The sequence below is a fragment of the Cylas formicarius genome, unplaced genomic scaffold, assembly GCF_029955315.1.
Source record: "Cylas formicarius isolate icCylForm1 unplaced genomic scaffold, icCylForm1.1 PGA_scaffold_4__25_contigs__length_36172078, whole genome shotgun sequence".
In the NCBI taxonomy this organism is placed as follows: domain Eukaryota; kingdom Metazoa; phylum Arthropoda; class Insecta; order Coleoptera; family Brentidae; genus Cylas; species Cylas formicarius.
The window spans coordinates 3322278-3344857 of NW_026844334.1; the positions used below are offsets into that span (position 1 = coordinate 3322278).

Consider the following 22580-nt stretch of genomic DNA (forward strand, 5'->3'; position numbering starts at 1 on the left):
AATGTTAATAATGTTAAATAGTACAGTTTGACATAAATAAAAACCTATAATATACCACTTCAAAGTAAGTTAAATCGTCTTTTATCCTCACGCTATCATCTCAATGTACTGTTTTGTTGTTTTTCTTTATATTACTTAATATTATAAATAGTACAGTTCGACATAAATAAAAAACTATAATATACGAGATACCTCCACTTTAAAGTAAGTTAAATTGACTTTCATCCTCACGCTATCATCTCAATGTGCTGTTTTGTTGGCAATATTTCATTTTGTATGATATTCATTTCATTAAAATGATGATAATGAAAGAAAATTATTTTTCTTCATATTATTTAATGTAATAAATGATACAGTTTGAAATAAATAAAAACCTATAATATACCACTTTAGAGTAAGTTAAATCGACTTTCATCCTTACGCTATCATCTGAATGTGCTGTTTTGTTGTTGGCATGATTCCAGTTTGTATTATATTCATTTCATTAAAATGCCGATAATGACAGAAAATTGTGGTTTTAATACTATTTATTGTAAAAAATGGTACAATTCGATATAAATAAAAACCTATAATATACAAAAACCGAGACTTAAAAGTAAGTTAAATCAACTTTCTACTCTCCCTTCCAGACTTATGCCGCCACTGTCTTCAGACTGCGCCAGATCAGCACCCGCGTCGCCGTCGCTGACGACGTTCTTTTTCCAATTTTTAGCGGCGGCCAATAGTTTGAGGTTAGGTCGGGCGGCTTCGTCTTCGGGAAATATATAGTCGAATATTTCTTCCCATCCTTGTTCGACGCCGTCCTCGTCGATGACCTTCTGACGTTTCTTAATGCGTTTGGGCATCTTAGCGTTGACTTGGGCCTGAGTCGTTTCGTCCCCGTGCGTACTCTCGAACTCTTTCCAATTTTCCAGCAACAATACGCGACTCTCCTTTTCGCCCGAGCCTTTGAGACTTTCGTTACCCCTCTCGAACACCCTCCTGGCCAGGCTCAGGTTCGTACCGTCTTCCGAATACTGATTTAGCTCGAACTTGGCGTAAGACAGCCACAACTTCACGTGCAGCGTTCTTTCCAACAGCCTCTCGTACAACTGTCTCGCGTTATCGAACTCCTCCTGGGAGATTTCAAAGTCCAAGTACCCTTTCCACAGCAGCTCGGGCATATCTAACCTGGGCTGGCCGACGGCGAGCTCGTATATCGCTCTAGCGCGGTCCGTGTCCCCCAAAAGCGTCTCGAGTTCAGCGAATTTCATCCACGTCACGCAATTTTCCGGGCCGAACTCCAAGAACTTCTCGTAGAGCTTCCTGCACCTGTCAAACTCCCTCAGCTGGATCTCGATGTCGATGTAGCCCCGGAACAGCTTGTTCCTGGGGCACATCCCGACGGAAGCGCCGAGCAGTTTCCTGGCGGCGCTCAGATTTTTCCGCCGTATTTCGAATTTCGCGAACAGCAGCCAGATTTTCGAAAACGTGAAGATTTTATGGGGCAACAGTTCGAGACACGCCTTGTACACTTGACGCGTGCGCTCGTAATCCGCCGCTTCTAGTTCCTCGAAGAACGCGTAGTTGATCCACAGGTATATGTACCGCCTCCAAAACTCTTTGTCTTTGGTGGGCGGGACGTTCGCGATGGCCCGCTCGTAAGTTTCGCGCGTGACCTCCAAGTCACCTTCGCCTTCGACGAGGCGGATGTAGTCGAACCACGCGTCGTAATTCGTCGGGTTTTCCGCGATTTCCTGCTCGTATTGGAACTTACGTTTCGATACGATCACCTCCTCGATACCGCTCCGGTCTCCATATTTCTTCTCGTGAATCGTGTATGCTTTATACAGCTCCTTCGTTTGGTCCTTGGGTATGTGATCGAGAGCGTACTTATAAATAACCCTCGCTCTATCGTGTTCTTTCTGATTCTCTTCAAATTTGGCGAACGCGATGTACAACTTCTCGTCCATGTATTCGTCGCCGAAGAACTGAATCGCTCTCTCGTAAATCTGCCTCGAGGAGTGTATAAACCCGTGGTTTTCTTCGAATCGCGCGTATTTGATCCAGTGCTTCACGTCGGGATGCGTTATAACAAACCTCTCGTATATTTGCCTGGCCCGATCGATTTCCTTGTAACGCAACTCGAAATTGATATAAGTTTGCCAGGCTTGTTCGTCCGGCTGCCACTCCATCCACCGTTCGAAGACCGCTCTCGCACCCGGCACGTTTTCCAACATCTCTTCCATGTAGGTGTACTTGTACCAAAACTGATTCACTCTCGGTAGTATGGTAACCGCGCGGTCCCATAAATTTCTTGCGTGGTTCACTTGCCGATTCCTCATTTCCATTTCCGTATACTTCAGCCATATCGTGATGTTTCGATGATCCACGTCCAAAGCCCGCTCCCAAATCGACCGCGCCCGTTGGATTTCCTTCTGGGATTCCTCCCATTGCGCGTATTTTATCCAGTTAGAGATCACGGTCCGGTTCTTCCTGATATTGTCTTCGAATTGCTTTCGCCTTCGGAGCTGGTAATCGGCCAGTTCGGCCGGGTCCGAAATTTTTTGTTTGGGGGGCGGCGGCAATATTTCCAAATCCCTTTCTTTCGCCTCCCGCAGAAGCTGCTCCGCGGTTATCTGTATTTCCGCGGGAGCCTTGTTCTTCACCTTCGCCACTTTCGGCATTTTTTGCGCCTTGTTTTCCATTTTAGGGACTTTAATGCGTAAAGGGAAACTGATTCGATCACTTGCTAAGCGGCCCTGTCCTTTTAATGAAGGAATCAACAAGCCACATAAAATTCCTTTTTTTGTAGGTTAAAAACGGAGGCAAGTACTTGTAACTTACTAAAATTAATGCTGTGAATCGACCGTCTCGCCAATCTTGTTCAGTGATTTTGGAATTTTAGTCCATTTTGCTGATTCTTGCTACTGAATACTACGAAAATATACTTCGTTTAGTTCGCTTTTTTTAATATTTTATGTTAGCGAACTAGACAAAATAACAGTAAAACGTTTTTTTTTTAATATATTGGAATAACCTCAGAAACAGTTATCGGTGTTCTAAAATAAAGAACTCTAAGAATATGGAATAACATTAACAAAACACGTAAACAATTCGACATCAAGTAATAAGACAACAGAACATGGCTAATAGCATTTCAGAAGTTCGGATATGAGTATCGCAATTTTCAGACCATGGTGATTTAATCTGTCCGTTTCGCCCTTGATGATTTAACGTTTTTTTTCAATCGCTTTTCTCTTGGTTCGTACTTCGGGTTTAAGTATAATTCAACCTTTTCTTAGTGATTGTGATCGGAAGCGGTTTGGTAATGTTTTAATTTTTTTTTTGAATACAAGTGATGGAACGTGTGTTGGTAATTGACCGACAGAAAATGCCTAACGGATATTATGAAACGAAGCTAATGATTGGATTGAATTTGTTCAGTGCTTAATACTTGACGGAAGTCGGCAATGGGCGAATGATCACAGTAGTTTGCCCATCTGCATTAGTTAAACACATGGTTGGATTGAATTGAGTTGTTGAGTGCTTGCAATTTTTGTTAATTTTTGCAATTAAAAAGTCATGACCGAACGAATAATTCCTATTCAGATAGAAGGACGAGAAAGCGATAATCAACCTGAAAAAGTAGAAGCCGAAGAAGACAATAATTCGATAGCCGCGGACCAAAATGACGACGGTGACGGGGAACAAAAATTATCGGAATCCATGGAGCAATTGGCCGTGGATCAGCCCGTGAAAAAACCGGTAGTTCAAGTGAAGTCGCTCAACACGCAACAGGAATACCTAAAAGAGTTCGACGTTATGGAGAAACGCGACAGCAACGTTTTGCTTTCGGACTATCAGTTGCCCAATGCGGATTCTGTCGAAAAAATATTCTTGATTATCGACAGGGCTCAAGACGAAAACGTTACCCCGTTTAACATCGGAGCGAAGAAGTACACGCCTCTCGCGGCGATCAAGCGGGCCGTGAATATATTTTTAACATTAAAGCACAATATAAATCCACATCATGAATTTGCCATCATTGTCTTAAATGAAAGTGATGCGACGCTGGTTATAAATTTCACTAGTGATCTTAGGAAACTTAAGGAAGCCGTGAGCAAGATAACCGAGTGCGAAACGGAAGATATTTTTAACTTGAATTCCCTGTTCAAAATAATAACGGAATACGAGCTGCCCAGTGTGATTGCCCCAGAAATAGCCCCTTCATATGTGATGAGAGCGATCATTTTCTATGGAAGATCGTACACCAGACCACAACTTGAGCCCGATAGTGAAATCTGCCACTATCTGGAGTATCCCTATTTCACCTGCGACATTCTTATGACCCACGAACCTGTAGAGGCGGGCAACAATTGTGTCCAGATTTTCGAGTTGCTTCAAAATTTGGACACAAAAGGCACCGCTTATTTTTTCCCGGTGGGCAGGGATTTGAGGCGATTGCAAAGGTGTTGCGGGAAATTGTTGGCGCACCCGCTTCAGAGGCCCGTTCAAAAACTAATTAAAAGTTAGGTTAAGTAAAACTTTACAATTTTCTGTATTTGGATTTATTGTTATTATTAAACAATGTTTTTTATGCTCCGCATCGATCGAAACATTATTCCTCAGTGTTACCACAACTTTAAAAATGTTTGGTCACGGCTCAGTGTTGCCACAACCTTAAAACTTTATCTTTGCCCCCGGACGCTACTTTTAGGCCGTCGGTGGACCAATCGACAGCGTATACTTCGTCCGCGTGACCGGGCAAGTCGATTTCTAATTTTCTAGTCCTCAAATTCCACAATTTCAAAGTCGAGTCCGCACTACCGCTGACCATCAGTCTGGAATCGGCCGAAAACGCCACCATATACACGGCCTGCACGTGGCCCCGCAACGTCCCTAGAAATTTCCCAGTTTTCGCGTCCCACAGTTTAATCGATTTGTCGAAAGAAACCGACGCAATCATCCGACCGTCGGGAGAGAATTTTACGTCGTTCACTAATTGTTGGTGACCCGTCAGCCTCGCCAGAGGTTTTTTGCCCTTTTCCGGATCCCAAAGGAATAGGGTAAAGTCGTCTGAACCTGAGACTAACCTACGTGGTAACGATAAACTAGGGTTAGCAAACAAAAAGCAGTTTCGGTAATTCGTCGATCTAAGAAATGAAAGAGACGTCGCAACTCGTTATTTTGTTCTCATAATGCGGCAACTAATATCAAGAATGGGACTGACTAGAGTAGGGAGAACTCGTTAGAGAGATTGTTGATCGGCCAAGGTAGAGTTCATCAACGATATACCGTTTTTACAATCTTTAATGGTTTTGAATTTGGAATGAGTTTCACACGCGCCTGTTGTAAAGCGACAGGGACTATTCTTTTCAGCACGTGTACCACAAGCCAGGGCCGTATTTATGACGTTAGCTGACCATAACTGTGCCGTGCGGACTGTTGTATTTTAAGAGTACAATTTAAAAGTAAGACTGGATTTTTCACTGCATGAACTAATAATAATCGATGCATCTCTACACAAATGCGTCAGCTTTCAGAATTTGTATGCTCGAAGTACCAAAGTACGGTTTTGGAACTTTATTGTGGAATTTCAAATCTATTTTTGAGGGTTACAAACAGAACGAGCTAGGACTGCGGTTAGACCTTGATAAAAATTTATCAAAGTTAAATACCGGATTATGTCGTAAAAACGGTATATCGTTTGGTCTACTCTACCACAGATAAATAAAGGTATGGAAAATTAGAACTCAGTTTTGTAACACTTGCGCACCATAATTATTGTCTTGAAATGAAACATTGGTACATTTAGAATGAGTCGTGACATTGCGGTAATTTTTCTGAAAAATAGATTTTTATAAAAATTTGGCAACGCCGGTCCAAGTTATTGTTATGGTCACAGAATACTAACAGTCTGTATCACAGTTGTTTCCATTTTTTTGTGTTTGGTGATTATCTCTGTACCTTTTTCCTGTTTTTGTGTTAGCGGTCAAAACTTAATAAAATTTTGTATATTTTGGGGATCATGGAGTCCAGATAAAGTAGCCGATTTCTTAAATACATACGTCAATATGCACAGTTCAAATTTCACTAACTAAATATTTAGTGCTTAAAAATGGCTCACATAAATTCAAGGATATTTAGTGCTTAAAAATAGCTCACATAAATTCAAGGATTAAAAAAAAAAGTCGTTTCTATTTAATTTAGAATTTAAGCTAAAACTGGCAACCTCAGACAAAGTGAATGGTTTTATCCCTGGAATCCCCCGCTACTAGCTTAATTAAATAAAGAGAAAAAAAGGTACCTTTCACCGTGAGGTTCTATAACTTCGTAAAACCTTTTGAGGGCAAATTCCTGGGACTTCTTTTTGTCAGAGCGAAATGTATCCTTGTTGGAATCCTTGACTGGGTCGAACGCGCCGATTTTCAGGATGTAATCTGTGCTCAGTGCTAAAGTGTTAACCTGAAATATAACGTTACAAGACCCGACTCAAGCTAAATGAAATTCCATACCCAATGAGCGTGCCCCTCCAAAGTCCTACACAAAACGCCATCCTTCGCCCTCCAAACCTTCACGGTCCTGTCCTGAGATGCAGAATAAATCAATCCTGACCCGCCCCACTTAACCACAGTTACGCATTTGGTGTGACCTGATATTGTTAAAAGCGTGGTGCACAATATAGTGTCCCATACTCTTATGTCGCCATCCTTGGATGAGCTTGCTAGAAGGCTAAAAATTTAACTGGTACTTAGAATGTTATTTTGTCGCCCAACTACTTCTACCGGCACTCTGGGTTTTTGTGATATGGTTCCCAGCTCAAAGAAGTAATCCACTGCTTATGTCCAATCATGGTTTTACCAACTTGGGTGCCCGTTAGGGGGTTCCAAATAATAATCCTTCCATCTTTACAAGCGGAAGCGAGCTTCGCGCTATCCGGAGACCAACTGATGCACAACACCCAATTCTTGTGCCCTTTGCAAGTGTAGTACGGCGTTTGGGTGTCCACATCCCAAAATCTTACAGTCATATCCCCCGATCCGCTCGCCAAATGCTTGCCGTCGGGAGAAAAACTCACCGATATCACGGCTTCCGCGTGTCCGGGCATCGAAGCCGTGCATCTCGTCACTGGTCTCACTTTAAACACAGCCTGCTGCTGATATACTATATCGATGACGTTCTCGGTACTAAAATCGGCGTTCACTATTTCTAGAGTCTTTTGCAAATTCTGCGTTATCTCGGCGTCGTTTATGTAAAACAAATAGGGGACCGCTTCTTCCTGCTTGAGGAGCGCGTTGCAAATCAAGCCGAGCTGCTCGACCGTACAGCTCGCGGGCAAGTCCATCAAATCGCCGACTACCTCTCCAGTGTCATTCTTTAGGCGACACAGCAGCTTCTTTTCCTCGGGCTCTTTTTCGTCGTCCATCGCGAAATTTAAAAACCTCCCGCTGCCAAATCGGTTCTAACCTCAAACACGTCGCCTAACCTTAACCTTCTTTTTAGTGACTGATCTAATTTTACTAGAAACATCAGTTCAGCCGTGTCCCACGTCAATGGATCTCTCGGACGTCATCACATGTTTTACTCGTTCTCCCTTAATTTATACTTGAATGGAACGCAATAAAATTAAATTAAATCATTTAATATCAATTACTTCAATAGACTAAGGCTGTTTTAATTTGTGTCTCCTAATCCATACGATCTTCTTCTTTTTGGTGAATCGCGTATATTAAAAATATCAGTTCAACTCTTCACTGGTCAATCTATCTGACGTCATGTTCTTGTTCTTACTTAAATTATACGAATACTTTGATAAAACGCAATAAAACCATTTTTTTTATATTAAATGACATATATTTCTTTAAGAATAAAGTTGTTTTCCCACTTGGTAGACCTTAAAATCTTCACCCAACCTAAACAATCTCTTCGTTCTAATGACTGGCCTAGTGTTTATTTATTAAAAATGTAAGTTTATGTGATTTAGTGAAACGCAAATTTTTACAATCTTCTTTTTGGTGCAATGTGTCAATCTATGTGACGCCACCGCCTGCTTTACTCGTTCTGGATTACTTTAAACGGATGATTTAGTGAAACGCAGTAGAACTAATTTTATTTATATTTTTACTTAGTTAGTTTCATTTAATAGACAATTGTTTGAGTTGTTTTAATACGGTCTCGAGCAGCTTCTTTTTGTCCCGCTCGTTCTTCTTCAAAACGGTAAACATGTTCTTCTTATCGCCTTCCTTCAACCTAAAAACAGAGTTTAAACGCTTGGCCGTTACTGCGGGGGGGCCGTTTACTTTTCTAGTAGAACGATGGCGGTCTCCGGATGGACCTTTTTATACTTGCTCGTCTCTTGGCCGTAATCGTGAAAGTAAGCGGGCCAGTCCCACGAAATTAGCAAGTCTAAGATTTCCCGCAGCTTGCTGAAATACGAGAGCAACTCGTCCTGCTGCAAGCCCTTGACAGGTTCGGAAGCGGCAAACTCTAAAAACACCGCTTAATTTTTTTTCTAAAGACGCTTTTCAACTATTCCCTACGTTCGCACTGAAGGAGGTCCAAATTAAACTGATTCAAGGCGCCCATGGAAACCTGTTTGGTTTCATTGTTCATCATTAACGCGAACATCGACCTGGCGATGTGCTCGCAGGCGGCCTTGCACGCCACCTGCGCCACTTCCGGCTACAACGAATTTCCCGTAAACACCGCCTAAAGTCACTAGATTGGGTAAGTACCGCAATACGTAAGGTGTTGAACCTTACAGACAGAAAAGACTAACCAAAATTGGCTCAAACATGGCTAAAGTCACTAGATTCACTGACAAAATGTTACTAGATGTTGAGTTCCAATATTACAATCGAATAAATAGGCTTTTAATGCGGTGTCAGCGATGCGGTATCTTCGCTTAGCTTTGGGCTTCGTCTGCAGTTTGGGACATAAAACTCGTGCGTTCAATTTATCTCGATATTTTAAGTTTTTTTAGAGATAACAAAGTAAACAAAAAAACGAAGTGTAGGGTTAGCAGCCAAGTTTTTTTCCAAGTGACGTATAAAAGAAAACTATCAATTTTCTAACATATAAGAACATAAGAACAATTTTCAGGGCTTTTAGATTTTTGTCTATAACTAAAACACCTTGTATATAATCGAAAAAATGCGTAAAACAAAAATTATAGCGCCGGGTCTCGCACGTGTTACGGATGTAAAATTTTTCCGATCGGATGAATCGCTTTGGAGGAAAAGCTGTTTTTTTGGATGCCAAAATAACCACAAAAAAAATTCAAAAATTAAAAAAATATACTTCGCGTTATGTCATTGTTCCCAATTTAAAGAGTCTAAATGCGGGTCCAGAGTTCAACTTCTCTCCCAAGAATGAAGTCGGTAGCTGCAACGTTGGAGTATTTATTATGTTTTTTAATATTGCACGGAATATCGCGAACACCCTGTACAATACTTAAAAACCGTAAATACAAAAGTTTAAGCTGACTATATGGGCTATATCGTCATGTAAAAGAAACTGACATCTAAAACACAGATTTGAAATTATTGCCAATTTTCAATAATAGGAGGACCCATTTTTCAGGTTTTTTTTTTTTATTTGGCGGCGCACCCCGTATATTTTTGAAAAATTGTCAAGAATAAAAGTTTATGGGGTCGTTTCCTCTGCGTCTTCTGGTTCACGAATTTTTCCGGTCTTGCAAACGGTTTTTGAAAAATGGTCTTTTTTGTAGACACCTGCACACGCGATTTTTATTTTTTTTAAATACTTCCTGACCCCTCAGCCCTCCCATTTTCAACAGGTTCCGTCCCGGGGCAAAGCTGCATATATGTACCAAATATGAAGTCGATTGCTTCAAATTTCGGACACTTATCGTGTCCAAAAAAGTTCAAAAAACAGTCGAAAATCGCGAAAAAAGATGGATACCGGCGTCGGATCAGGGCCATTTCTTATGAGCTTATGTGCCTCGTGGAGGGTTAAAAAGAAGGTAAATTTCAATTTTGTAGCTCCAACGGTTCGAAAGTTATTCAGGAAAAACCAAAATACGAGAACGGACAGACAAAAAAAATTTTTTTTCGACTTTGATCAATTCTGTACCAACGGCGATCCCGTAGGACTTACCGTTACCGATATATAAAATTTTTATACGAGCGCAGATACTTTCGAAAAATTCGATTTCACCGATTTTCGAAGGAAATAGAGCCACCGAATATATACATATTATATATAAACAAAAAAATCGTTCTTAATAGAAATATATCCAAACGGAATATAAAGAAGGCAAACACTAGCTTCGGCAGCCTTCTCAAAACTAAGCTATATACTGCAGAACCAACAAATTCGACTACTTCTAAGAACTAAGGTTTTTGACGCTTGTATCTTGCTAATGCGCAGCACAAACATGGACCATCACAAAGAATATTCAGAGAACATTCTAAGAGTCACGCAACATGCAATGGAAAGGGCAACGCTGGGAATATCTCTTAAAGATAAGACGACGTAGTGCACAAACCCCTAAGAATGAAATGTAAAATGTAAAAATCACTCGTGGTTTAGAGACCATACGAATGTCGAAGACCTTCAATAAGATGGACGGATGATTTAAAATTAAAACAGCCGAAATTGAATGCAAACAGCCTATAGCAGAAGAAAATGGAAGAAGGAACTTGAACTTGAAGAGGCGTATGTTCAAAAGTTCAAAACTCTAAAAAAGAATGCTTATGTTTCTGTAACCAGTTTCACTAAAACACTACAATCTATTTTATAGAAAAATGTGTCAGGAGCATCTTTTTCTACTTTGACAACGCACCCGGGATTTATTTGGCAATATCGCCTGAACTGTTCCAATGAATGTAAAAAGAAGTTTCGAGTTACTAGTTTTTCAAAATCAAAAAATCATCGTAACCCATCTCTACGATTTTATAAGGAGTTCCCGTTTCTTCGCGTTTTTTACCATCATTATGTACTCTGCGGCGACACACTGGGTTATGTGCCGGTTTTGGTCGTTAAAGAACGCGGGAAATTCGATAGTGGCACTAGCTCCCTCTAGCGGAACTGAAGTAAGATAACTATATTAAAATACAAATGTGCGAGTTTTATGGTACAATTAATTAAAAATAGTTATTTTTTGATATGGCCCATTATTTCGCCCAGATTCGACGTCCCCTCGTTTTGCCCAATCATCGCCGAAAATATGGCGGTCGAATTGCGGTACTTTCCCAAGCGAATGACTATATAACCTACCGGCAAGGTGGTGAAACTCTGGAAAGTCGTCTGCAAGTACGCGATCATGTCCGATATAAAACTGGAGGCGTGTCCCTTCGGCTCGACCAGCACCCAATCGTAACTTTCCAGCTCCAGAAACTCGTCCAGTTTCTGCTTGAGCTTCTCGCAGATTTGGCGGACTGCGTCCTCCCTCGCGGTTTTGAACATCGCGTGTTGACCTTGGCCGGTCGTCACGCTTCGGCTTTCCTCGCTAACGTTCGAGGAGAGAGTTTGAGGAGATGGTATCAAATTTTCGAAAATCCCGAACGGCGCTCGGGTTCGGGTGGGGGGTGGTTTGTAACAGCCGATCCGTCAACAGCTGAGACGTGACGTATGCGTTGTCGAATGACAGATGTTTAGAGTCGAGCCAGCGATTTTAACAGGAATATTAAATTTGAAACTTATTTAAAATGATTTATCTTACTAAGTTAACATTTTATTACTTTTTTAAACAGGAATTCAGTTAATTTTGAGTAGTAAATTCATAGAGTAATGCAGAACAGAAACAGAGCCCATTAAAAAATAGTTTTTTACGACGACTTTATGTATTATTCACGCAGAAGGTGTAACGGAATGAGTTAAAATTGATTCAATATTTTGTAGTAGCTCACAGGGCATTTTGCATGTTTGGTGCAAAAACGTCGTATTTTATAGACAGGAGTTGCAACCTTGTATAAGAGAGAAAGGAGGTCGAAAGAATATACCCAGTAAACTTGCGACATGGTAAAGAAGTTATTAGTATTAAAAATATTTGCAAAAATGTATAGTACATTACACTGTTCGACTTAAACTATATGAGTATTAATAAATTTTAATTATGTTAATGTAATTTTAGAAATGCCTTACTTCCTTCAACTCAGTATGATACTATACAGAGGTGGAGGCCATCGAATATACCTGTAGAATTGGAAGACTTTAGAGTTCTGGGAGCCAGCGAGTGATCTAGATATTAGTTTCGTTATACAGTTTGGCACAAAAGCTTGGCATAAGCCTCTTTTCCTTCAAGCCCTGTATTAAAGGAATCAACTCATTCGTGATATCGGGCAAATTTTATGACTTTCAGTTCATCAAATATTTTTTCTGGGATCAGCAAATTAGCAGAAAAGAGAACAATCAGTACAAATATGCTCTGCTATACCAATGCAACAATTATTTTTGTATCACCATAAGTACATTTTTATGTGATTCTCGTGTGGCTATGAGAAATTCTTTTGTGTGTTTCCCCAAGAAATGTTAAAAAGTTTTGCCTTTCATCTAATATATACAGAGTGATATTTACAAATCTTTTGAATTCGTCTTACGTCGGTTAAGTTTAACCAATCATCAGCTTCAGCTTAAGCTCTGAAGAAGCCAACAGGATGATTGGCCAAACGTCAGCCAGTTTTATTTATAAACAAACGATACAGGACGAAACCAGAAGATTTGTATGTAGTATTACAGTAGCCCGTGGAAGTTTCCTTGAAAAATTCTATACACGTGGGGTGGTAAGTAAGTTTTAGATTTGAGATAGAGAAAAAGTCAAAACTACTTTAGTAAGGTGCTTGTTCAAACGATGAAGTTGTCATTCATAAAATTTTGAATTTGATTTGATAGGCGTCAACTTTTACGTTAGCCGGTGGCTGTAATAAATAGAGGGCGATAATGACGATAAAATATTCAGAAGGGTAGTCACGGGTTAATAAAAAATATTCTTTTGAATGCGGATTGTAGTATCCTTCGATAAAATTAAGCTTATTTTTTTGGAAATAATTGATAGCTAATTCGTATTCCGATTATACCTATATGTATTATCGACTGTCACATTACAAAGTCTTTCGATTTCGATATAAAAATCACGTCATTCAAAGAAACATCTATTTATCCTTTTCTATTCGACCGTCTGCTACATCCGATCTCTCGCGAAACGAGACTCACCGAGACTTTCCGAAACGGGACCGAACGCCGTTAGGGATTTTCGACAATTTGAACATTCGACCATTTGTAGTGTTCCATGACCTTTCACGAAAACGCAGCGTCTTACCCGGTGATATTCGAAATGAATTGGTCCAAATACACGTTCGCGTCCTCCAAATAGCCCGTGTCGATGATAATCTGGCATATTTTTTGCAAGTTTACGTTCGGACTACGGAACGTCGACGACAGGCAGCCGCTAAACGTCCGGGTCAGCAGCAGGTTCATCGATTTACGAATCATCTCATCCACTTCGACCTGGCTAAAAACGCTTACTTTGTTTGATTACGAGGTTGCATGGTTTTAGGTTGTCCCATGAAGCTACTGTGTCGATAATACAGGAACTGACGCGCAAGATTTAAAAATGTCGCTTTTAACCAATCAGATCGCGGCATTCAACATACCAACATGGCCGCGATAAGTTTGGATGCGGCATTTTTACGGAATTTTCTCAAAATATGTCCAGATGCTATTAAATTTTCATAGTAAAAGGAGTTAGGTTAGTGAATATTCTTGTTCAGAAAGAAAATAGCGGAAAGCACAAGTTAGTGGGTTATGGTGGTTAGTAACGACCTAGTTTGTCGATGTTGCATCAAAAGGTCGGATTAAGTCTGTGTTGGGTAAAATTTTAAGATGCAGAAGAGCACTTTGCATGCATTACGATCACAGTCTTGTAAGAAATATTAGTTAGTGATAAACCTTCCAATTAGGTTCCAGACACAGCTCCATTTAATTTAACTTAAGGGACTTTACATAATCCTCAATTGCGTATTACTACTGAAAACAACGCCTACGTTGAAACTTTAGTAAGGAGAGGTTAACACGGAAAAACGTTGTTTCTCATTCAAAAATTGACGAAAAAACGTGAATGGGAATGCCGCAGTTAAAAAAAACGGCGTCTTCCCATAGTCCTTCAATTACGACCTCATTTATTTTTAAATCAAAATTAGCACTGAAACTGAAAAACGGTTGTTTTCATCAAAGACACCGAACCTTTTTATTTTTGAGTCAAAACTATCACGATTATTTAGAATAGTTGCGCACGCTGAATATATCCATCGTCTTTATCGACGTCAGTTTGACAAACTGCCAGTATTTTGAGGTTATGTGTTGTTATAGTGAACCATTTTTCACGGGTCAGTTTAAGTAAAGTGAAACCTGCACATTATAAACTGTATGATAATATATAGTAAAAATAAATAATTTATTGAAGGACTAGTTATTATCCACATCCAGAGTTGACTTTAAGACAACTTCCTGACGAATTTACCAAAAACCACAAGTTTCGAAACAGGCCTTGAAGGTCCATGCTGGTTTTGGTCTGTTTTGCAGACCGTCAATCCGAAATTAGATGACAATTTTGCGCGTAAGCTTTGTATAATATGCGGTTTGTCAATAACGAAAAAAAAAAAAACTAACCTCAAATTCAAATCCTCTGAGAATTTGAGGCACGCGTATATGAATTCCTTGACCTGTTGGTATACTTTCGGCACCATGCTGGAAAACGGGAAGCAATAGGGAAAGCGCACGTCGTCCGGCAAGTCTCCCTCCCACGGGAACGATAGCAGGATCTGTTCGAACTGCTCCTGGTCATCGATTTTGATCGGCTGAAAGTCCTCCTTGGACAAAATCTCCCTGAATACCTGAACCCAGCGTTGCATCAGCACCTCGGTGTAATGGTCCCTCAACTCCCTCATCAGTTCCCATAGGGGTTTCACCGAATAACCGTAGTTACGCAGCGTCGTGCAGAAAAGCATAATGAGATCTTTTATCCTCAGGATCAATGTGGCGTCCGTGCAGTACGCCTAGAATTACGTAATTCTGGGTTTGCTCGTTGCATACTGATGATTTCAGAGAAGGAAACCCGACAACTGAGGCGATGGAACGTGTTTTATGGGGATAAAATTGGTTCCATCGCTGAATCGGTAACTTTTTATTACAAAAAACGGCCAAAAAGGTGAAATAAGCTCTCGACTTATGCGGTTTAGTGAAGTTTCAAATTTTCTTAGGAAGAGTTCAGCACTTAACATATTTTTTAAGAACGTTTGATATGTGGTCAGTGATGTTTTGAAACTAAGGATCGACCACAGTGGCAAGTGTGGCGTTGCTTTCGGACTCATTTCCTTTGGGAGGTTGTGGCAAAGTGTGTTTTGCAATGGAGACAACAATTCCAGTGAGTTGAGAAAGTTTTACGGCTCTGTAAACAAGAAAATTAATAATTAATGTTACTCCTTATTTTTTTATCAGTGGCGCCATCTAAGGCCGTTTTTCAGGGTTATGTTACGGGTATAAAGTTTCAGTTTCTATGGGGCGTTCGAATCGAACAAGATGGCAAACGTTTTATGTGTGTACAAGACGGGAAGAAATAAAGCTCTTTTAGTACGTACGTTATTTTACTTGGCTACAACCAATATATCGGGGCGATTATACAACAATTATGTCTGGGATTCCGAGAAGGTGTGGGTGGACATTACAATTGTGTGGACATAACACGGGTTTATCAAATGAATAAATGAAAGATCGATTTATTCAACATATCAAGATTGTGGCTAAAAGACGAACTTAACTCATAGAAGCGATGGAGATTTGTTGCACCGGTGAATTGAGGATCTACATCAACAATTTACATAACCATCAGTTTGATGTTGGTGCTGGAAACAGCCCTTGGTGTATTTAATGGTCCAGCACGCAAGAACCCTAGTAAAGAATCTGAACCTTCGGTTAGTTGAGGCGTGGACTAAACTCCGCAATATGAAACTTACATGCAAAGCCGCCGGAAATATTAAAGCTAAAGCTGATGTTGGTTATGGAACATTCAAAAACATCAATAAGCAAACAAATTGGTTGATTTTGTTTATTATTTTCAACCCAGAGTAAGAACTTGTAAGGACAATAAAGTGAAAACACTATAGAAAATATGGAAATGATGTTCTTACCATCCAGCACCAAAGTTGTATGTTAAAAAAACCTTCAAACAGGCTATAAATGTTCTGAGTATGGGTAAGTATTATAATATTTAAGTTAAATAATAAGTTTTTGTAGGGATATGGATCAACAAGAGCATGAAGACGACCAAGATATAAATAATCTTGTCATAGGCAATGGGATGGGGATGCTATAGAATTGTCGCATGCAACAAAGCCAAGTAATTATGATTTAATTCAAATTAGCAAATGAAAAATGTGAAAGCCAATTTTTTACAAAATTCGACTCAGGCGTCACACAATTTTTTCCTTTTTATTTGAAATATCCTGAGAGGTGGAATAATCAAAACGACACTAAGACCTTACTGTACCTATCTGTTTTATTTTAGCATAAAATGGCCATAAATATTGTAGTTTTTTTTTTAACACGAATTTGGCGGGTCTCCCTTAGAAGCAGCTCTTACCGAATGAGTTTGTAACGCCGTGGTTACTTTGGATAAGGCCATGGTCCACATGTCTTCCAGAAACGCTTTCGTTATCAGCCCTCCCCCGGTGTTTAGGACGTGATCTTCGAGAATAAAGAAACCCAAAACCGAATATATGTAATTTCTGTAACTTTCCTCGGATTCGTGCTGGAAATATTGTCAAATAAATCCGAAAACCCGCGAAACACACCCAAAACCAATACCATATTGGTGGGAGGCTGCAAAACGAGGCGCGCTTGTTTGGTCCTCTCTGCCCTGTAATACGTCTCGAATGTCGCCACTTTGCCGAGGACGTGAGCAATATGCAACCCCCGGTATATTGGGGAGAAATCTATCAACTCCTGAGGACTGAGGTCGTCTTCAGAGAAATGGTCCCCCGATTCCGAGGGTTGCCTCAAATTTCTCTTTTTCTTTCTACCAATGACGGTCGGATCGCTAGCCAGCTGCTCGGTGGTGTGCCTCATGGCTACCTCGCCGATTTTGGGCGAAAATTTCCTGATATTTTCGAGAAAATCTTTCAAGTCCGACATCGAAGCCGTCTCTATTTTCTCCCGGTATTTGGGAATTTTCGCTCTGAGCTGATTCGAAAACCGATAGTTCGCCACGTGAGGCAAATGCAGATGCTCGAGCTCTTCCAGAGTTTTCAGAGCGGGGTAATACCTACGCCATGGAACTACCAGACACCATCCAAAAAGTAAACATTGTTCCCTACCTTTTTTCCGAAATTTGTTTTTGCAACTTGGAGTAGGTAACAAACACCGGCAAACACAGATTCAGTTGACTCACGACCGTCGCGATGTTGCTTTGAACCTTCCTCGCTTTCAGCAATTCGGCGCCCGACTTACAAATCGCCTGCGAAGAAGTGTGCAGCTCCTTGTCTAAGCTTACCACTTGTTCCTGTAAAACGATCACGCTTCAAAATCCCGACGAACCATATGGAGGCACTGACGTTTAAGTTTTTAGACTGATATTTCACCACCAGGAGCTCTCTGACCGAGTCAATGAACCCTTGGTAATAAACATTGCAAAGTCTCTCGATGTCTTTGTCGTGGTGCTTGATGCGTTCCTCTAACTTTTGCTTGAATTCCGCATGTTGGTTGTTATCGAAGATCGCCCTGATGCGAGGAAAATCTTGCGCGCGACGTTATTTACTAATATTTCGGTAACTACCTGAACGTGGGACCCCAATATTCGTCTACGCCCTCGATTTCTTGCAAATATAAATCCAGCTGGGCGTCCAAATTGCTGGTGTCCGACGAATACTCCATCTCGCTGGTCTTTCTCGCTTTCGTTACATTTAAAGCGGATTTAAAAATTGACAAACACAACGTAACGTAACCTCAAAATTTGCCAATAAGTGTTCCCAACATCTAATAAAATTATAATGGAACAAACCAAGCGCTTTGATCCTTGCAACGCAATGCTCTAACGGTAATCATACAGGTTTACGTATTTGGTGGATGGGTCATAGATACTGAAATTGGTAGTTGGTGCAGCAATGATTCTTTACTGAATTTTTAACCCGTTGTTGCCAATTACTGAATTATCATTTCTTAGTTCTTTCTCGTTCACAATTTATTGTCGATCCCCACATATTTTTTAATGATCAGGCCATCATTAAAAAAGCTAAAGACATATTTTTGTTGTTTCGGAGTGGTATTTTTTAAATTCATTCAGTTTAAGGTTATTTTTGGTTAATTTAAATTTGTTTTTATTATTTAGAGAACTATAGATTTTATTTTTTATTTTAAAGCATCAAAATAAATATAATTTTGATATAGCTCTGACATTGTTACAATAATTAAATAAAACAATGCCACTAAAAAACCCGTTGTTTTTTTAATGCTTTAAATTTTCGCTAGTGCACTGACATCGCAGAAAATTTGTTGGATGTGTGTGTGGATGTAAGTTTTATTAGTGCATATTTCGAAATCAGTGCGAAAATGTTTGAGATGCTGGAATTTTTGGTAGGGGCTGTTTCATATAATCGCAGCTTTGCTTATTTGTATAATTTCCTGGTTGGTAACACTGTGCGCCGGGATGACATTTGGCAACCGCAGTTAAAATTTCACGTAAACTGCCTTCTAGATCTAGCTCATTTCTTAAATATTCAGGGAGTATTGGCGACACTGACCACATGCGCACCTCTGCGTGACGGCAAACGTCAACAAATAAAAAAAAATCGGTAAAAAGACATCGAACGACTACAGCGCTGCACGGGACGGACGGCAGAGCTCGCTGCTACGGTGCAGCAATTCGCCCTAGGAGACGGGTGCGACGCCATATTTGTTGTCGTTAATGGGGGAGGTAGTGAATTATTCGAAATTTCCGTGTTCGGCGGTCGTTCTGAGTGAAACGGTGGCGGCGACGAACTGACTGGGATATCGGGCAGACGCGGCGACCGTCATGTCGGCGTAAATAGGGCACTGGCCCTTCGAAATTTCGCCTTTACCGTTCGGTTCTTTGTTTCGAAGACTGGCTGGCAACGGGAATGCCCCAGTCGACATCGACGAGATGATCGACTGGGACGTACGGGGCGGCGATCGGTTCAGTTTCGAGGATTCGGACAGGTTCGAGGAGGACTCCATGTGTAGCTGGAGCTCCGAGCCCGAAAGTGTTTGCAACAATTGGCGAGGATGGAAGAAACCGTCGACGAGCACGGCGTCGTTCTTCGGGAGCGGCAAGAGAACCGCCGAAGGTAAATTGAAGCGCGGTCCGATTCACGGGAACTGTTTTTTTTTGCACCGATGTCATTGCCACCGAACGACATCGGACGATATCATATGGACATCATCTGTTTTACGCTCGTACGCGGTCGGTCGTACCGTCGTCGACTTCAACTTCTCTCTTTTTTCGACGATCGCGGGGTTTTTGTTTTCCTTCCGAACGCGCGTGTGTTTTTTTTTGTCATCGTGTTTACTTGACCGAATTTGGGTCAAAAATGCGACGCGTCTTTTTTCTCGACACCAATTGTTGCGTCCGAGGACGTCAAATTCGCGCCTAATGCTTTAATGATTTCTTTTGTTTTGTTTTCACGAATGGTGTCTAATCTAAACATGCGCCTTACCTGTCAAACGCGTTTTGGCCCCCCGGACAATTGATTTGCGGCGTGGAAGTTGTTTGGTGGCAGTGGCGCGTGTACTCATCCAACAATTATTAAAACGATTTGGGTTCTCAAAAATGCTTCTTCTACAAGGTGCGATGTGAACGTACCAAATTTCTGCATTGAAAATAAGCCCTAGTTTCTCATATAAACGCTTCCTTTCCAAATGAAATTCCGAAAAAAAAGCTATTTTTTATCATAACCTTCAAAACCAGGAGTGTGAGGGAGTAATTCAATGTACACCGTGAGCCAAATAAAATGATCCACTATACCGTCTGAAAATCCATAGGAGATACGAAAAAAAATTAAAAATATTATTTTGTTGACACAGGGTGTCCCAAAAGTGTCTGAAAACCATTGAAGATACGAAAAAAATAAATAAAATATTTTAATTTTGTTGACACAGGGTGTCCCAAAAGTGTCGCCCCCGACATCAACTTTATGTTATTTTAAATGGAATACCCTATATATTTCGACATTTTTGGAATCGTTGCCACATATAAAATTGTGTTGTGACGCGACTGATTGCAACGAAAATTTAATCACAGATTAAGGGTTGATACACTACTCAATCAGTTTTGACAGATGCCTCTCAGCTTATACAGGGTGTCCCAAATAGGTGGTGCCGTTTTGGCGAATTCAATTAACAAAATCTTAAGATTTATAAATGAAACACACTATATTTTTATTCAGATATCAATTCTAAGACAAAAAATAAGGTAAGTTTTTATCTTGTTTTATCTTGTATTTAACTTTTACTTTTTGAGATGTTCGAGGTTTAAAAAAATTCGAACCTAAAAAATTAGACAAGAGAATTTTGCATTCAATAGTAGTGATGCGGTTAGAAATGCGGTTTCCAGGATTGTGACGCACTATACATTGTGTATTTCAGAGGATGGACGATATATTGAAAATATATTACAGTATCACCATGTTTAATGTTTTTTTTTAATTGTTTGTTTCTGTTTTTTTTTTGTTTTATAGATTTATTTATTCAAATTTGTTACCTTGTTTGGTTAGCTTATAAATTTCTTTTATTTTTGGGACACAGAGTGTGTGGTGACGTCACGTGGCATGTTCGATTTTAATCTTCTTGATAAGAATTAGTATATCCACTATGACTGAACGACTTATGAAAGCACAATTGAACAATCTGCCTTGATGGCCTCTGATTTTTTTCACCATGAACGAATGGTTTACGTCTTTTTATTTTGTTTCTGTAAAACTTCCTTCAGTTCTGTACCGCTTGAATTACTAGTCCCAGAAGCTGTATTAAAGCATAAACTAATGTTTATACACTGAATTGATTTGCTTCGACACTTATTTTGCCAAGTTTATTTGTACTCCTACAGAACCTTGACCTCTACATTTTTTTAATATGTAATATTTCTTGAGTTTGAAGTACTGGGTTCGATTAAAATATCTTAGGTGGTGGACAAGTCCGCTTTCTGCCTTCTTGGCAAACGAAAATTTTTATGAGCTCTGTTTCTATACATTTTCTCCTAATTTTACTCTCTTGTACGGATTTTTTTTTGGATATTTTAAATTAAACAAATTCCAACAAATCCAATAAAAATTAAAGTTTGAATTTTCGGAGGTCAACCAAATGAAAGCTATTATTTACGATACAACTTCATTTATAAATTTTGAACTATAATTGTTGTTTCCCACATCCTTCACAAATCCGCTGTCTTCTTTCCCTCTTGCACCAACGTTCCTCATTTTAAAAGTGTGCTACTAAAACAGTAAGGCACAGGTAGGTCAACTACACCTGTCCGTTTACTTGCCACTCTCGGGATCCTTGACAATCATTATAAGACCACTAAGTTCAATAATGATTTATAACCGTTGCACAAAAAACTAAAAAAAAACAATGGCTTCCGTCTTTGGGTTTGTTATGTTTGTATTTTTATTTTAAGAATGATATCTTTAAATTATAACGTCCATTTTGTGTATTAACGATTGAAAACGGTTTTATGGCGAAATTATCAAATCGCCAAGCGAAAAAGAAAGAAGAAAGGCCTACGAATAAAGACGAAGTAATAATAATAATAAAAAAAAAATCGCGATGCCGAAAAACATCGACTCGGCCGCTGAGACCGATCGCCTGGTGATGCTAATCGTGTTATTGCAAGGTGCATTAGCCCCGTGAAAGGGTGTCTAGCCTCAGGTAACGTCTGTCCTTCGCTGCCGCTCGCGATGGACCCGACCAGGGCCGGGATAGGTCGAGTACGGCCCTTTGTCGTTCGCACGTCTCTAGTCTCCTATTCGCGATATTGTATCGCGCCCGTTATTATACTGGGTGTTTCGAAAAACGGTCCGCCAATAGAATTTTACGAAACTAACGTGACTTTGGTTAATATGCGTCCTTTCGGACGGTACGGTCCTGTAAAGGGGCAATAAAAATCTTTTTTTTTTAAATTATTTCTCAAACGTTCTAAGGTAAAGTCTGTTCATAGATATAAGAAAGTGACTACTAACTGATACACTTAATATTTTAGTCCATTGAATATGACAAAACACTAAAATAAAAAAATCTTGTAACTATTCTAAATACTCCTGTATGTGGCCACCTTTTTTCTAAACACATTTCCCATACACTCTAATTGTCTCTTAACTCTCTCTAACTCAAAGTTCCAAGACATTATATTACAAGGAGTTCTGTGCACGGCATTTTTTATGTATCCCCAAAAGGAAAAATCCATTAAAGTTAAGCCGGGGATGTTGGCTGTCCAATCCATAATTCCGCCGTTCCGTATCCAAACCCTGGGATAATTTTTTTTAACTTGCACACTATTGTGAAGAGGGGCACTGCCTGGCTGTCATATAATCAGCGCTGAGATATTTAGGGGTAAATCTTTTATATATTGTTAT

General features: G+C 40.0%; 5 protein-coding genes across 5 annotated transcripts in view; 2 read left to right on the plus strand and 3 right to left on the minus strand.

The window, feature by feature from the left end:
* Positions 1–447: 447 nt before the first annotated feature.
* Positions 448–3085, minus strand: LOC132700615 (protein crooked neck). Its single transcript, XM_060668044.1, has one exon. It carries the CDS (start codon positions 2685–2687, stop codon positions 606–608), a length of 2082 nt encoding a protein of 693 aa, XP_060524027.1. The 5' UTR covers positions 2688–3085; the 3' UTR covers positions 448–605.
* A 388-nt stretch (positions 3086–3473) lies between these two features.
* Positions 3474–4545, plus strand: LOC132701245 (BRISC and BRCA1-A complex member 1-like). The gene has a single exon (XM_060669027.1). It carries the CDS (start codon positions 3565–3567, stop codon positions 4513–4515), a length of 951 nt encoding a protein of 316 aa, XP_060525010.1. The 5' UTR covers positions 3474–3564; the 3' UTR covers positions 4516–4545.
* An 80-nt stretch (positions 4546–4625) lies between these two features.
* LOC132701244 (notchless protein homolog 1) lies at positions 4626–7654 on the minus strand. Its single transcript, XM_060669026.1, has 4 exons — positions 6768–7654; positions 6498–6714; positions 6290–6447; positions 4626–5075 (listed from the first exon to the last, which is right to left on the minus strand). The coding sequence occupies exons 1-4, from the start codon at positions 7406–7408 to the stop codon at positions 4646–4648; spliced, it is 1446 nt and encodes a 481-aa protein (XP_060525009.1). The 5' UTR covers positions 7409–7654; the 3' UTR covers positions 4626–4645.
* A 432-nt stretch (positions 7655–8086) lies between these two features.
* On the minus strand, positions 8087–17983 carry LOC132700731 (exocyst complex component 6). Its single transcript, XM_060668240.1, has 11 exons — positions 17774–17983; positions 17553–17718; positions 17316–17500; positions 16807–17263; positions 16583–16750; positions 14614–14999; positions 13265–13456; positions 11224–11455; positions 8523–8664; positions 8283–8469; positions 8087–8232 (listed from the first exon to the last, which is right to left on the minus strand). Exons 1-11 carry the CDS (start codon positions 17869–17871, stop codon positions 8118–8120), a joined length of 2328 nt encoding a protein of 775 aa, XP_060524223.1. The 5' UTR covers positions 17872–17983; the 3' UTR covers positions 8087–8117.
* Positions 17984–18782: 799 nt separating this feature from the next.
* The window catches only part of LOC132700456 (zinc finger SWIM domain-containing protein 8 homolog), a 29650-nt gene continuing 25852 nt past the window's right edge, over positions 18783–22580 (plus strand). Inside the window, exon 1 of the mRNA XM_060667782.1 lies at positions 18783–19301. Coding sequence (XP_060523765.1) covers positions 19118–19301 — 184 coding nt within the window. The 5' untranslated portion in view covers positions 18783–19117. The remainder of the gene's footprint in view (positions 19302–22580) is intronic.

Coding starts and splice junctions, on each gene's coding strand:
- LOC132701245 (XM_060669027.1), top strand. CDS start 3,565: ATGACCGAACGAATAATTCCTATTCAGATAGAAGGACGAGAAAGCGAT.
- LOC132701244 (XM_060669026.1), bottom strand. CDS start 7,408: ATGGACGACGAAAAAGAGCCCGAGGAAAAGAAGCTGCTGTGTCGCCTA. Junction 6,448..6,497: donor TGGAGGGGCACGCTCATTGG/GTATGGAATTTC, acceptor GTTATATTTCAG/GTTAACACTTTAGCACTGAG. Junction 5,076..6,289: donor ATAGAACCTCACGGTGAAAG/GTACCTTTTTTT, acceptor GTTACCACGTAG/GTTAGTCTCAGGTTCAGACG.
- LOC132700615 (XM_060668044.1), bottom strand. CDS start 2,687: ATGGAAAACAAGGCGCAAAAAATGCCGAAAGTGGCGAAGGTGAAGAAC.
- LOC132700731 (XM_060668240.1), bottom strand. CDS start 17,871: ATGGAGTATTCGTCGGACACCAGCAATTTGGACGCCCAGCTGGATTTA. Junction 17,501..17,552: donor ATCAGTCTAAAAACTTAAAC/GTCAGTGCCTCC, acceptor ATCGTTTTACAG/GAACAAGTGGTAAGCTTAGA. Junction 11,456..13,264: donor TTCATTTCGAATATCACCGG/GTAAGACGCTGC, acceptor CTCGAACGTTAG/CGAGGAAAGCCGAAGCGTGA.